This window comes from Elgaria multicarinata, chromosome 8 (genome assembly GCF_023053635.1).
Source record: "Elgaria multicarinata webbii isolate HBS135686 ecotype San Diego chromosome 8, rElgMul1.1.pri, whole genome shotgun sequence".
In the NCBI taxonomy this organism is placed as follows: domain Eukaryota; kingdom Metazoa; phylum Chordata; class Lepidosauria; order Squamata; family Anguidae; genus Elgaria; species Elgaria multicarinata.
Window position 1 is genome coordinate 90,037,169 of NC_086178.1, and position 14,196 is coordinate 90,051,364.

The window sequence follows — 14,196 nt, forward strand, 5'->3', positions numbered from 1 at the left end:
TTTTTTGCATCCTGTTGATGTCTTCCTTTTGTCTCATCACTTTTTAGCGGCCCCTTAATTTCACCCTAATTTTGGACAGTAACTTCATTTCTGCTCTATACATTTCCCAAACTTCAATCTGATTTTAATAAGCTGATAACTTTTTTTATTATTCCTTGAGTTTTACATGCCACCTTTTCTTTAACTCACAGTCTTTAGTCCATACTTAGATATCCTTGAACTACCCAGTTCTGGGCCCTCCTCTAAGCCCATAAACTTTTCATTAATATGGGACTTTTTGGTTCGCCCTTGGTGGCTTTTTGCACTGTCTGTGTTACAGGAATTTGTCATATCAGATGCTGCAGAATAATAAACAATTGGATATATGGTGCATACCGATTGCATTTCTTTTTGTTGAGTAATTGGGCAAAGAATTGTATTATGAAATATTCTTGTAATACTCAGTACGTACAACTGTTTTCTGCTCTCAGTATTTTGTGTGTTAGAAAGCAAGTGCAGTTATTAGTATACTGCACTTAGACCACAGAGACCTGGATTCAAATCACTGTTCAGTCATGAAGCTCTCTATATGACCTTGGCTAATGTTAGCCCTCAGGCTAACATTACCTTATGCAGTCATTGAGAGCAGAAAATAGGAAGCCCTGACTTCTTTGCAAATAGGAAATCGTATGCTGCTCTGAGTTCTTTGGAAGGAGGGTGGGATACAGATGCAATCAATGACACAGCAAGAAAATGATTACTTGGGCTCCAGCAATATTTTGAATTGCTGTTATTGCATACATTTGTATTATCCATATTGTGGATGCCTGGCTTTTAATAGTAACTACAAATGCCATCTCTGAAGCTAGAGAGAGGTTCAGAGATGGCATTTAGTCATGAAATTGCTGTCTCAGCTTTTTTCCAGTCTTATTTTTTTAAATAATAATAAGATCTATGCTACATTAAGATAAACAGTAGGATGAGTATTTTAGTACCTACTTCCTTTTCCCGTTTATTTGTCTGACCTGAAACTGCAGTTTATTAAGAATGCAAAGGCTGGGAAGCTGACACAAGCTGAACTTTCAGCTTGTTTTGCTCTACTGCTATGTGCCTTGAATTGAATTCCTTTGAAATACAGTATTGATCAGAGGAAGTCTGTTAGATATCCCCCCTTTCTGTTAAACATTCTAGCACTATCACCCTGTCCTTAATCAGAGTTTGTAAAGCTAACGTAGGAATCTTGATGGAGGTGGGAAAGTGGTCATTTGGATAGTGCTAATTAAGAACTGATGTACCATAGTGGCTAAGAGGGTGAGCTGGAAAGTACCTGTTTCATATCTCGTACTGGCTTTAGGGAAAAAGCTGGGTAGCTTTAGGAAAAGAACTTCAATTCAGTCTCAGTTGCCTCCCCTTGTTCCCATCAATATGAGAATAGTAGTAATGATCTAAATTAAAGGGTGATTGTAAAGATCACAATATTTTCTAAATGCCACATTTATAACTATTTTTTATTTTAAAAAATAGCTAGTTCTGAACTTCATGTTGCATTTGAGTATGAAGGAGCACAATTGAAGGGGAGGCCCATTTTTGTGGCTGACATAGGGTAGAGATATGGCTGATGGTAAAGAGAAACAGGACCTTTTCAGTGGCTGCACAGATATTGCAGAATGCTTTGCCTGTAAAGTATGGGTGCCACTCCTTCTGGCTGTCTTTCACCAGTTAGTGGAGACATTTCTGTTCTGGCAAGCTTTTGTCTTCCTAAATATCTAATGCTTTATGTGTAATTGTGTTTTTCCTGTGATCTCTGCTTCCGCTACATTTTTATTTTATTCCAGTTGAATGTATTGCTTGTATGTAATGCTGTGATTTTTGAGTTGTTGTAAGTTGCCGAGTGGCCTTGGAAGGATGAGACAGAAAAAATCTATGTAAGAAATGAATAAAATAAAATCCTGGACACAACTGAGAGGGATCTGACCTGCCCCTAGCTGGAGACACTGGAGTTATCAAGAACAAGGAGCAGGTAGAGCTTCCAATTCAGGGGTGTTCCTGAATGCACCTATTTCTTTATCCCATTTAAGCAAATGGTTGCCATTTGCTCCTTTGGGGAAGAGTAAAGGATGCCTTTTAGAGATGTTGCAATGAGAGCAAAACTAGAGATCCACTGAATGGCCCGGCATTGCCACTAAAAAAAGATCCTTTGGGAGTGCATGCATATATGCTGTGTGTCCCTTTGTTCAGAGATGTGCTGCAGTGTGGTGTAGCGGCTAAAGTGTTGGACTGGGAGTCGGGAGATCTGAGTTCTAGTCCCCACTCGGCCATGGAAACCCTCTGGGTGACTTTGGGTCGGTCACAGACTCTCAGCCCAACGCACCTCACAGGGGCCATATTACTTATATATTACATATATGCTACCCAATAGCCGAAACATGGAAATTTGAGGAAGGGATGATGTTTAATAATAGCTCTTCCCATCTCTTCATCAGTTCCTTTTCTGTAAGTAGCAAATAAGTTTTTTTGAGTGTTTTTTAACTGATTAGCATTTTGCAGGGGCTGAATATGGAATTATATCAGTATGTCAAAGCAATGCTCATATGACTTAAAATTGGTAGTGGTTTTTGAATTGGGGAAATTTCACTTTCTCTACTTCTTTTTAGGTGATGGAGTATGAAAACAGGATCCGAGCCTACTCCACTCCAGACAAAATCTTTCGATATTTTGCCACCTTGAAAGTAATAAGTGAGCATGGAGAGTCAGAAGTGTTTATGACTCCACAAGATTTTGTGCGATCAATAACACCAAATGAAAAGCAACCAGAAAGTAAGTTGTCCTGTATACATAAATAGCAAGCATATGTGATTATGCAGGAGGGGAATCTTGGTTATTGCTTTATATCTAAAAGGTCAATTGATTTACTCAAGTCCTTAAGTTGTGCAAACTCAGGCAAGTCACCACCTTTCAACCTCTGTCTACCCCTCCCTCCTGCCCAATCTGCAATGACCTACCATGTGGGATTGCTGTAAGAATTAGATCATGTATATGAAGCACTCTAAAACAGCTATATAAATGCTCATTTACTGTTGTCTGGATCCAACCACCATTTTAGTTAAAACAATGTGGGTCGCTGATTTTCAGTTGCCCTCTCCTGAGAATTGCTGTCTGTGGGCATGACTCCCTATGGGAAGGCAGTGAGATAAACAGGTTCTCTGGGTGAAGTGAGAATTGATACTCAACTATTCCTCCCCCTTTTAAGCTTGAGGGCGAGGAGTTTCAGAAGCCCTTCTTCTGAGCTCTTTGATTCCAGCTCCTAGAGGCTTTGAGACTGTTCAGCATCCTCCCTGAAGCAAGCATTTTGGGATACTGATTTAAAGGCAGTCAAATATTTATTTATTTATTTATTTATTTATTTATTTATTTATGTATGTATTACATTTATACCCCGCCTTTTTTCCTTCAAGGAACCCAAGGCGGTATTCATAATTCTCTTTCCCATTTTATCCTTTCAACAACAACCCTGTGAGGAAGGTTGAGCTGAGAGTCTGTGACTGGCCGAACATCACCCAGCGAGCCTCCATGGCCAAGTGGGGATTTGAACCCAGATCTCCTGACTCTCAGTCCAACACTCTAGCCACCATACCACACTGGCTGCAGTTTAGGTGCACGAATCAGACTAAGGCCTTAATGGGGCAGCCTCATTGCAAAGAATATTTTTAAAGTTTGCACTCTCCTCGGGCAACCTGTTTGGAAACATCTGAGACCATATCAGAGGACTTCAGCGGTGTTGAATAAATGTTCACTGTTGTTCAATGTTAAATAAATGTATCTTCTGGAAGAAGATGGAGAGTTCAGTGACTGTGATATTAGTATTGTCGCCAGACGATGCAATTTCTCTGGCCATATGGTTAACGATGAGTTAGTGCAGTTGCAATGACATGAGTTAGTGCAGTTATAATGGCAGGCTTTACTGAGAGAATATGTACTGGAACAAGTAATAAGAGTAGAGGTTTGCTTATGGGAAGTAATTAAAAATGGTGAGAAGCTCTTTATTATGTTAAACACTGGTTGTTAGTGACCTCAGGTTACTGTCTGATGGATTTTGGATAACTCTTGTAGAAAGGTAATTACCAAGCAGTTTCTCTGAAACTTCCTGTTGATCTCCTCTTGACCTCTTCTTACATGTTTCTAACAGAAGTCAGGAAATTGAAATAGCTAACCATACTTCTTTTCTTTTTTTCTTTGCTTTTTTTAGGCAATGAAAGTGCAATATGCTAGTGTTGCATTTTGATTGAGATTAGGTTACAGGGTTGTTGTTTTTAGAAAAAATATGCATTTATGAATTATGTACATGTCTTATATGTAAACACAATTTTTGCTAGAAGTAGCTGTTTCGAAAATAAATGTTCTTAAGAACCTGTTTGACGAAAAAATACAGAAAATTAATTTTCTGTAGTACATCCCAGGGTACAAAGTGTTTTATGCCATTCAGTTGTTGATCCTTATAAATACTCTATTGGATATGTATCTTACTCAAATCCGAGAACATACATTAAACAAATGGGCTCTGCAACAAAACGTTATAGTGTGAAGTGCTTCTGTTGTGGTTACTCCTATTTCTTTCCCTATTCTCCCCCCCCACTTCGTCTGCAACTGTAAAACAGTATTTTGTGCACATTGAGCATGCTCAATTTTCATTAGGCTATTTTGTGGTGCTTTTTCCTCCTTAGGGATGATTGCTCGCTTTCCCTGGGATATCGCCCTACCTGGTTTTCCCGATTTTTCTGCAGTCTCGGGATGATCCCGAGACTGCAGAAAGTGTGGCCCGGAGTAAATGCGAGGAGCAGGGCATGGGACACATTGGGGTGGGGTGGGGGGAGCACGAGGTTTTACAAAACACATTTTTCACAGGAGTGCTGCTGTGCTCTGCTTGGATTTTAAAAAAACAAAACAAAATGGCGGCCGCAACATTCCCTTCTCCCTGGGACGTCATGCGCTGCGTGTAGACGAGGGAGACGATCTCGCGATCATAAAATTGTGACATCGTCGCCCTCCACCCCCCTCATCTAGATATGCCCCCTCTTGTATGTTAGGTTACGTTATGGCTACATAAGGACCTGTGCTCAATTGAGTTAGCTATTAGTATTTCTGATAATAAGGTTTGGCTGATGGAGGTGTTTGTTCACATATTAGAGCCTAAGAGTTGCCTACTGAATTAAACAACGATCTATGCAATCCAGCATTCTTTTTCCAACAGTGGCCAACCTGGTGTCTTATGTACTCACAAATAGGACGTAAAGGTGATGGGTTTTCCCTGTTGTGTGTCTCCACTGTGTAGTATTAAGTGGTATACTGCCTCTGCATGGGGATGTTTCATTGAGGTAACATGACAGTTAAAGGATTTGTCTAATACTTTAACGTGAAAAATATATATTTATATGCAACATTTTTTATAATACATAGAATACAAAAACATCCCCTCTTATAATTCCAACCGTACAGTGCTTCTCCTTAACTCCAGGTGGCCCAAAATAAAGTTTCCCATTGTTACTGTACATATATTTTCTATTATTATTATTATTATTATTATTATTATTATTATCATCATCATTTATATACCGCTTGCAACGACACAGGCTCTGAACACCAAGCCTGGCCGCGGCTACTCCCTGCTCAAGCCAAGCACCACTGCTTGATACGCCTGAGGCAAGGGATAAAAACCACCTTCCTCCAAACTATGTGGAGAAAGGGGTTTAAATGGAGAAGGATTTTAATATATAAAATAAAACACTGTGAGTTATATGTGCTGAGGTGAATGATTGTCAGAGTGGGTGCTAAATATGTAAACTTCAAATGATAAATGCCAAACAGACACGTGGGATTTTTGTGGTAGTTAAAAACAAAATAATTAAAATTTCTTTTTAAAAGTTCACAAGTTTTGTTTCAAATAAAACATTTAAAAACCTTTTTGAAACCTTTCATCCAATCTTTCACTCATTCACATACGCACTTTCCTTTTTCACACGCAATCAATCCTGAAATTTCTTTATTATCAGTATTGATTAATATACATCAACTACGTGCACACCACACTCCAAAGACACCACTCTCTACACTGACCCTCAAATTTCCCAGAACTTAAGTACCCTAAACACAGAGAGCACTAAAGACTCTAAGAGTACCTAACAAGTCCCTCTCAATCCCCTCAGTCCTTCCCTTATATATCACCCCTCCCCCTCCCCAGACATTCTAACTCCACCCACTCAGGCCAACATTCTAAACTCACCACAGACTTACATACTGCAGACATACATTTGGGAACTGACTTGTGGGGTGTAACGCCACAATAAAGTTTCCCATTGTTACTGTACATATATTTTCTATTATTATTATTATTATTATTATTATTATTATTATTATTATTATTATTATTTACATTTATATACTGCTCCATAGCTGAAGCTCTCTGGACAGTTTACAAAAGTTAAAAACATTTTCCAAACAAATCCAACCACTAAACCATACTAATTTACCATGAAATATAGTATGTTTTACACTGTTGCTTCTTTCTTGAAACCAGTGGCCATGTATCTATTTTGTATACATTTTTGACCATTTCCTTTTTTTTTTAACCTGTGGATATTCACACAGAGGGTCTCTCTTACGACCAACACTTGTGACAGTTTGTAACATTAACTATGGGAATACGGCAACCTGTGCTTTGAACAGTTTTTTTCTTTCCAGGATTGCTCCTTTCTGTTGCACTCTGCCTTGGCCCATCCCTGTACTCACAAAAACTAAATAGGAAACAAAAAATGAAATGCCTTTGACTGATAGGTAGAAGTAAGGTCTGATGGTTACTAGGAAAACTAGAACAATTTAGAGCTAACATTATATCCATATAATTTAATATTAACCTGATTATTGTGTATGAGAAAGGACAGCCCTCAGTACTGAAGGCCCAGTTTCGATTGGCTAGTCCAAGGGGACAGCCAATGTTGTCAGTACGGCAGGGGCTGATCATAGGCTCCTTGATATGGGGTCCTTTCCTAGGTTGTGAAATGCTATGTCCATAGAGAGCACTATATAGATGATGATGATGGCAATAAAGGTTAGTATTAGGCATAATAAAGGGCAGGATCTAATGCTGCCGACACAATAGCTGGACCACTAGTGCAACAAGAAATTAGTGGATCCTGCACCAATTGAAAATGAATGAAACGTTTGTTTCTGGAACAGGGATGGTCAGCAGAAGTTGCAGAAGGCAGCTTTGCTGATGTGTTCCCATTTTCAAAATTAGTGTGTACCGGATTACAGTTGAAAGTGTGAGCTGTTGTACAAGAGGTGGTGGGTCCTGCAAGCGTAACAGAACCATCAGGTTCGCACTGGCAGTATTGGATACTGTGCATTGTTAACACAAATTCATAGGGTGATATCAAGCCAGAGATGAGCACTTTCATATTGTATTGGTTTCAGTGGGAGAGATTTAAGAAGCTGCTTACCTCTGTGATTGACTTTAAACAGACTTAAAAGTGTGGGGTTTATCTTCTGGCGAGGAAAAGAACCCAGTATGCTTTTTGACAACATTATAACTTCCTTCCCTCCTTTGTGTTGCTGCAGTGGTTGTGGTGGTGATGATGATGATGATGATAGATGTTTAGTTCATTTTTTAAGGTTAAAAACACTGACAAAGGATTTTTATTGCCTTGGCTTAGGAGAGGCTAAAAGATAATCTGCACTGATTAATAACTCCATTTCCTGCTCCATGACCATTATGAACTTCTGAATAAATGAAAAGCATTTAATCATGTTTACTCATAAACAGGTGGCGATGATATATTCTCTGCCTTGCTGATCAAGGCTGTTAAACCACACACACACTCCTCTCATCTTGCCAATCTGAGTAATAAGATTATGCAGTGATTATTTAAAATCCCATCTAGTAACTTCTTTTTATATATGTGCTCTTTTTAGTAGTATAAATAAATACAGATAGGATGAATATTCATAATACTGAGAAAATAGGCTCTGGAACTCATCTAGTGCTATAATGATGGTTCCACAAATCTCATCCATTACAGATTTCATCCAACTATTATTAAAAGATCATACATCTACATTTCAGCTTCTTGCATGAATTAGCAAAGTAAATTTCTTGATTTCAGAGGTGTGCCAGAACCTTTCCAGTCATTGTTTCCTAATAGGAATACTTAATTTTCGATGTTTGACTAAAACAATTTGTGTGGCTGTTAATAAATCCATTATTTTCATTCATTCTTTGGCACTATTTGGTTGGTACTCCAAACCATATTCAGGGGATCATGACTGAGCTGCAGACTTGTTGTCCTTCCCATTACATGTGGATTCCCTTTCTATTTCCTGTTAACCATAATATGCCTGTTTGGATACTAAATATGAAATAGAGAAGAAGGAGAGGGGCACAGAGGTACAAGATTCATTTACAGTCCTCCATACAATGGTTTTACAGTAGGATGCATCTCATTACAATGCGTCTCATCCACACATTGAGACTTCTCAACTGTGCCTGTCTAGCTGGTCCTGCGCATGGAACTGGTAGCATTTCAGAGAAAGCCATCTTGGTAGTCCTGGAGTTTAACCTCCTATGTAGCAACCTAAATTTGGCTTCCAGGACATCTTGACTACATTTCCCCACATCGCTGGTACCAACATGGACCACTATGACAACTGACTCCACACCAGCACTGTCTACTATGCTATTTAGACAGCGCGTGATATCCGCAACCTTCACACCAGGAAGGCAATTTTCCATGCGGTCTATATGCCCGTCACAAATCCAGCTGTCTATGTGTCTAATGATTGAATCTCCCACTACCACAAGCCCCCCTCCCCCTGGAGGCACATCCTTGGTGTGAGAGGATATTTGCATGTCTCCTAAGGAATGGGTCCCTTCTAAGGGATCATTTTCCTCTTCCTCAGAGTGACACGCTCTTTCCTCGAGACCCTCATTCTCCCTGACTGCAGAGGAGCTGTCACCAAAGGAGTGGGACGTCACTGTTAGGTCCCTGAAGGTCTCATCTATCAACCTAATGAACAACCATAATCTGCAGTGTGTGTGAATCTGAGTTTAATGGAAATCATTTGCCATTTCAAGAATATGGGCCCTTTCCGTTGTATTATTTTTAAACTTGTAAAGTTTGCCCATCAGTTTTAAAAAGATCTTCACTGATTTCCCTTCTGCCCCCTACTAATAATAGATTATATTTTAGACCTAATTTGGGTGGGTTATCAAACAAGCATATTTTCAAATTCATTGATGTTGGTTCTCCTCAATAAGCAATGGAATTCCTGATCTGTAGGTGGTAATGAAAAGGTGGATTATTAACCTGTGTATTTTGAACCGCTGCACATTTTGCAAGTACTGGGCTTTTAAAATAAAATTATTATAATTATACAGATTGTATTCTTCCCATGTACTAAACAGACCACACCATTGATTTAAATTGAAATTCTTATCATATCTTATTGACTCAAACAGAGATGCTTCTGCTTTATCCTTACTGAATTGTTTTTTTTATTTTCCCTACTGGACCATATTCAAGTTTCCAAGGACACAGGGATTCCTTGCTCTTAAACCAGACCATCGCTCAAGCTAGTCATGTGGCCTAATAGCACAGCATTAAGTTTGGCAATTACACTTCTCCATAACTTTTTTCGTCTTTTACAGTATGTGAAGCTCAATCCTTGTTAGCATATCCCCCCTGACAAAATCTGATACTGTCCCCCCCCCCCAGCTCTTTAACAAGCTTTGAGTCTATAAACAGGAATAGCAGCTTAGGAACTGTATCCCTGTTAACAGTAGCTATGTAACCAAAACAATATGATTTCAAACCTTTCCCATCACTTTGGGTTGTATCCAGTGTTGTCATTCTGCTAGTGCAAGGGGTAAAATCCAACATAAGTGGCTCTAAGTAGGACTTCGGTTGGATTTTATTCAAAGTTTCTACTGCTTGTGGAAACACCATTTTTATCTTTGTACCAGTTTCGAATCTAATACTTTGATTTTACTTGAACAAGCTGTTGTGCAAAGCATTGTACAACTCATATGACTTCTTTAGATTAGGTATTGCTTGCACTTGTTGTACTAGTTCTTCTTCGTGGTCTCTATGCATTCACACATATGGGCTTTGCGCCTGCGCAGAGACCAGACCGGAACCTACTATAGCTGAGTGGAACGTTTTTGGCGGGAACCCCTCCCCCCACGCTACCGCGCATGTCCATGGGGTTCCCGCCCTTACCTCAGTTCTTCGTCGTCCGCCATCGTGCTTAGACATAGAACCAGCCTACTTAGCGTATTCTCTATTAAAATACCTTTTTCTTCATTCTTTTCTCTTCTCGTTCGCTTCTCACTTTAACTTATCTTCTTTAGCCTTTATTCTGTCCTATATAAAAAAAAAAAAAAAAAATTGTTATAGTTAGATTTCTCCTCAGCGACTTCGGTCGCGTGAGGCCTTTATGGCAATCAAAGCACCATTTAGAAAGTGCGTTAAGTGTGGAGCGAAGCTTCCTCCCTCGGACGGCCATTCTTTGTGTATTATCTGTTTGGGAGAGGGACATGTGGTAGAGACCTGCCACCACTGTATGTCTTTTACCAAGCAAACCAGAAAAAATCGAGCAGACCGACTCCGTTCGACACTCTGGGAAAAAGCTCTTAAGGCCACGGAGGCCCCTACGATGGAGAGAGCGGCGGTTCAAAAGTCTGTTGCCCGTAAGACGGCAGTTACAACGACTGTAACGGAAAAACCGCCAGACCACAGCACTGAAGTGCAGGCCAGAGCTAATAGGGCTGAGATACCCCTCACGCCTGGTCGGTCTTTATCAAGTTCGTTGGCTAAAAAGATCTCTAAAAAAGCCAGAACTTTGATACCTTCTTCTGAGCTGGAGAAGAAGAAGAAGAAGAAGAAAAAGAGGGACGCGGAGAAATCCACCATAGCGTCACCTCGGCTGCGGGAATCGGCCAGGAGCCATTCCACCCCTCCCGCCGCGCCGACCACTTCGATACCGAGGTCTCCTTCGGTATCGAGATCGATGTCGGTACCGATGGCCACGGTACCGACACGTCCTACAAGTCTATCCGAAGGCGAGATTCGGGATTCGGTGTCGGTGGCCTCCGCTCGACAACCTGTTAGACCCCAGGAGCTCCAGGGTTTAATCCCCGGGCAGCCCTCGCCAAGACATACTCCAAGGCGTGAATGGGACAGAGTATCTCAGTACTCTGATCCCCAATCCAGATACGGCTACTACCAGTGGGATCGTTACCGACCACAGCAGTTTTTTCAAGGTGGCCAGGAGCATTACCAGCCTGAGGGCTATTATGCACATCCTCCTCCAACATCGAGGGTATGCCAGTTGCCCTTGCCTCCTCCTTCCGAGCATCAAGTCTCCACGGTATCGACCCCTCGACACCATGAGCAACATGTGATACCGATCGCTGCATCGACTGCACTACCTACACAGGAAGAACGTTTAGACTTGCAGGTGGTGACGCTGTCCTCGCCAGAAGGGAACTATCCATCTGACTCCGAGTCGGCTCACTCTTTGGTTCCAACCGCACCTTCGCCGGACGATGCAGTCGATGATGCTGACCCTTCTTCTCCGTCTGATGATATGGTCCGGTTCTCAGACCATATGCTCAGAATGGCTAACGCATTAGGTCTCGACATTCAGCAGGCAGATGAATCCGTCATCGATCCTATTTATGATGTGTTCCAAACAACTACAAATCAACGCTTGGCCATTCCTATACCCCACGCTCTAAAACAAGCGGCTCAGTTGTCATGGAAGACTCCAGCAGTGGCTCAAACAACATCAAAAAGACTAGAGACACTATATCGCGTTAGAGAGGATGAGGCACAATTCTTGGTACAGCATCCTAAGCCGAATTCCATAGTAGTAGAATCGGCACAAGGACAGTCTCATAAAGCCCATTCTGCGCCTGTAGATAGGGAGGGGAGAAAGTTGGATCAAACTGGAAGAAGAGTCTATGCATCCTCCTCTTTGGGAATCAAAGCGTCGGCGTATGAAGCAACTATGGCGAGATACCAGATTTTCCTTTGGGAAAAGATGGGTTCCCTATGCGAGCATCTTCCTGAGGATAAAAAGGAGCTCGCAAGAGTCTTTCAGAGCGAAGCGACAGCCATAGCAAGACAACAGTTGTCCACCGCTCGACATCAAGTGGACTGCCACTCAAAGTCGATGATGGGTGCCATTTCTTTGAGGAGGCATGCATGGCTCAGATCAGCTAATCTCACACAAGAAACAAAGTGGAGAATTGAAAATATGCCATTCGTTGGCGAAGGTCTATTTAATACCAAGACCGATGAGACACTGGACTCCATCTATAAAGCAAGGACAACAGCAAAAAAGATGGGGTTTACTGCTCCTCCTCAGACCCAATACCGAACCAAAAGATGGACAAGGCCTCCCATACAACAACAACATCGACCACAATATCAGCCTCAACCTCGGCAGCAACAACAGCAGCTGCAGAGGAAGAGGCCTTACCAGGGCAGATACCAACAGGATAAGCGGCAGCCCGACTTCTCTAAAAAGCAGCGGGTTTGACTTTTCGGACCCAGATCCACCTCCCTTCGCGAACCGCCTAGCACCCCATTACCATCAATGGGAGTTAATAACATCAGACTCCTGGGTGCTCACTATCATCAACTCGGGCTACGCCATCGAGCTCGATGCCCTTCCTCCCTTTTCCGGCGTGAAGGTAACGACTCCATCCCCTCCTCTGCTTCTCGAGGTACAGACTTTACTATCGAAGGGAGCTATCTCTCCCGTACCTGCAGAGGAGCTCAACCAGGGATTTTTCTCCCGTTACTTCACGGTCCCGAAGAAGGATGGAGGTCTTCGACCGATCATGGACTTAAGACATCTGAACAAGTTCATCACCCCGAGGAAATTCCGTATGACAACGGTTACTTCTATTTTACAGCTTCTACAAAAAGGAGTTTGGTTCGCAGTGGTGGATCTGAAGGATGCGTACTTCCACATCTCCATCAGGAAGTTGCATCAAGCTTACCTTCGGTTTTCGATCGGTGCATCCCAGTACCAGTTCACCGTTCTTCCGTTCGGGTTGGCCACGGCGCCGAGGGTTTTCACGAAGGTCATGGCTGTTGTGTGCGCCCACCTAAGACAGGAAGGCATTTACATTTACCCATACCTGGACGATTGGCTCCTCGTAGCAGACAACAGAAATACACTCCAGTCGGACATACGAACCACCCTCAACCTCTTGGACTCGTTAGGACTGTGGGTCAACCGCGAAAAGTCCGTTTTGACTCCACAGCAGAGATTGGACTTCATAGGGGTAACCCTATCCTCTCAGGACGGGAGAGCATACTTACCTTCAACCAGGGCAAACACCTTGCAGCAGTTAGCCATCGATACCGAGAGCCGCCGAAAAGTTTCGGCATGGACAGTTCAAAGATTGTTGGGTCTGATGGCAGCTACTACGGCAGTCATCAGGTTTTCAAGACTCAGAATGAGGGTATTGCAGGCCTGGTTTCTGAGGACTTTCGATCTCAGGCACAATGCTCGACGAACTTACCTTTCGATACCGAAGCAAGTGAGGGCATCGCTGAAATGGTGGTTCTCGATGTCGACTCTTCTCGAAGGCGTTCCGTTTCAACAACAGGCGCCTTCGGTAACGATCACAACAGATGCATCTTTAGAAGGATGGGGAGCCCATTGCAACTCCCTTACCTCTCAAGGTCGTTGGCCTCGATCACAGAGAGAACAGCACATCAATCACCTCGAACTCCTGGCAGTAGAAAATGCGATAAAAGCATTTGCACAGTTGATCGAGGGCCAGAATGTCTTGATCGCGACGGACAATACTACCGTAGTGGCTTACATCAACAGGCAGGGTGGAACAAGATCTCACCCCCTGAACCGTTCTGCACTCAGGATATGGAACTGGTGCATAAAGAGAAGGACTTACCTGACTGCAATCCATGTAGCCGGCAAGGAGAACATCATTGCGGACTCTCTCAGCAGGTCCTTCCATGTCGACCACGAGTGGGAGCTCGATGTCGAAGTTCGAGAAAGTCTTTTTCGGTACTGGGGCCGCCCTGCTGTCGATGTCTTCGCTACCGAGGACAACGCAGTCTGTACCAAGTTTTGCAGCAGAGCAGGAAAAGGAAAGCGCTCTCTAGGAGACGCTTTCACCAGGACTTG

At 42.3% G+C, this 14,196-nt stretch overlaps 1 protein-coding gene across 1 annotated transcript in view; it reads left to right on the forward strand.

Moving 5' to 3' along the window:
* Positions 1–14,196, forward strand: part of MICU1 (mitochondrial calcium uptake 1) — a 170,675-nt gene that overhangs the window by 51,964 nt on the left and 104,515 nt on the right. Inside the window, exon 4 of the mRNA XM_063132984.1 lies at positions 2,634–2,796. Within this exon, the coding sequence (XP_062989054.1) occupies positions 2,634–2,796 (163 nt within the window). The remainder of the gene's footprint in view (positions 1–2,633; positions 2,797–14,196) is intronic.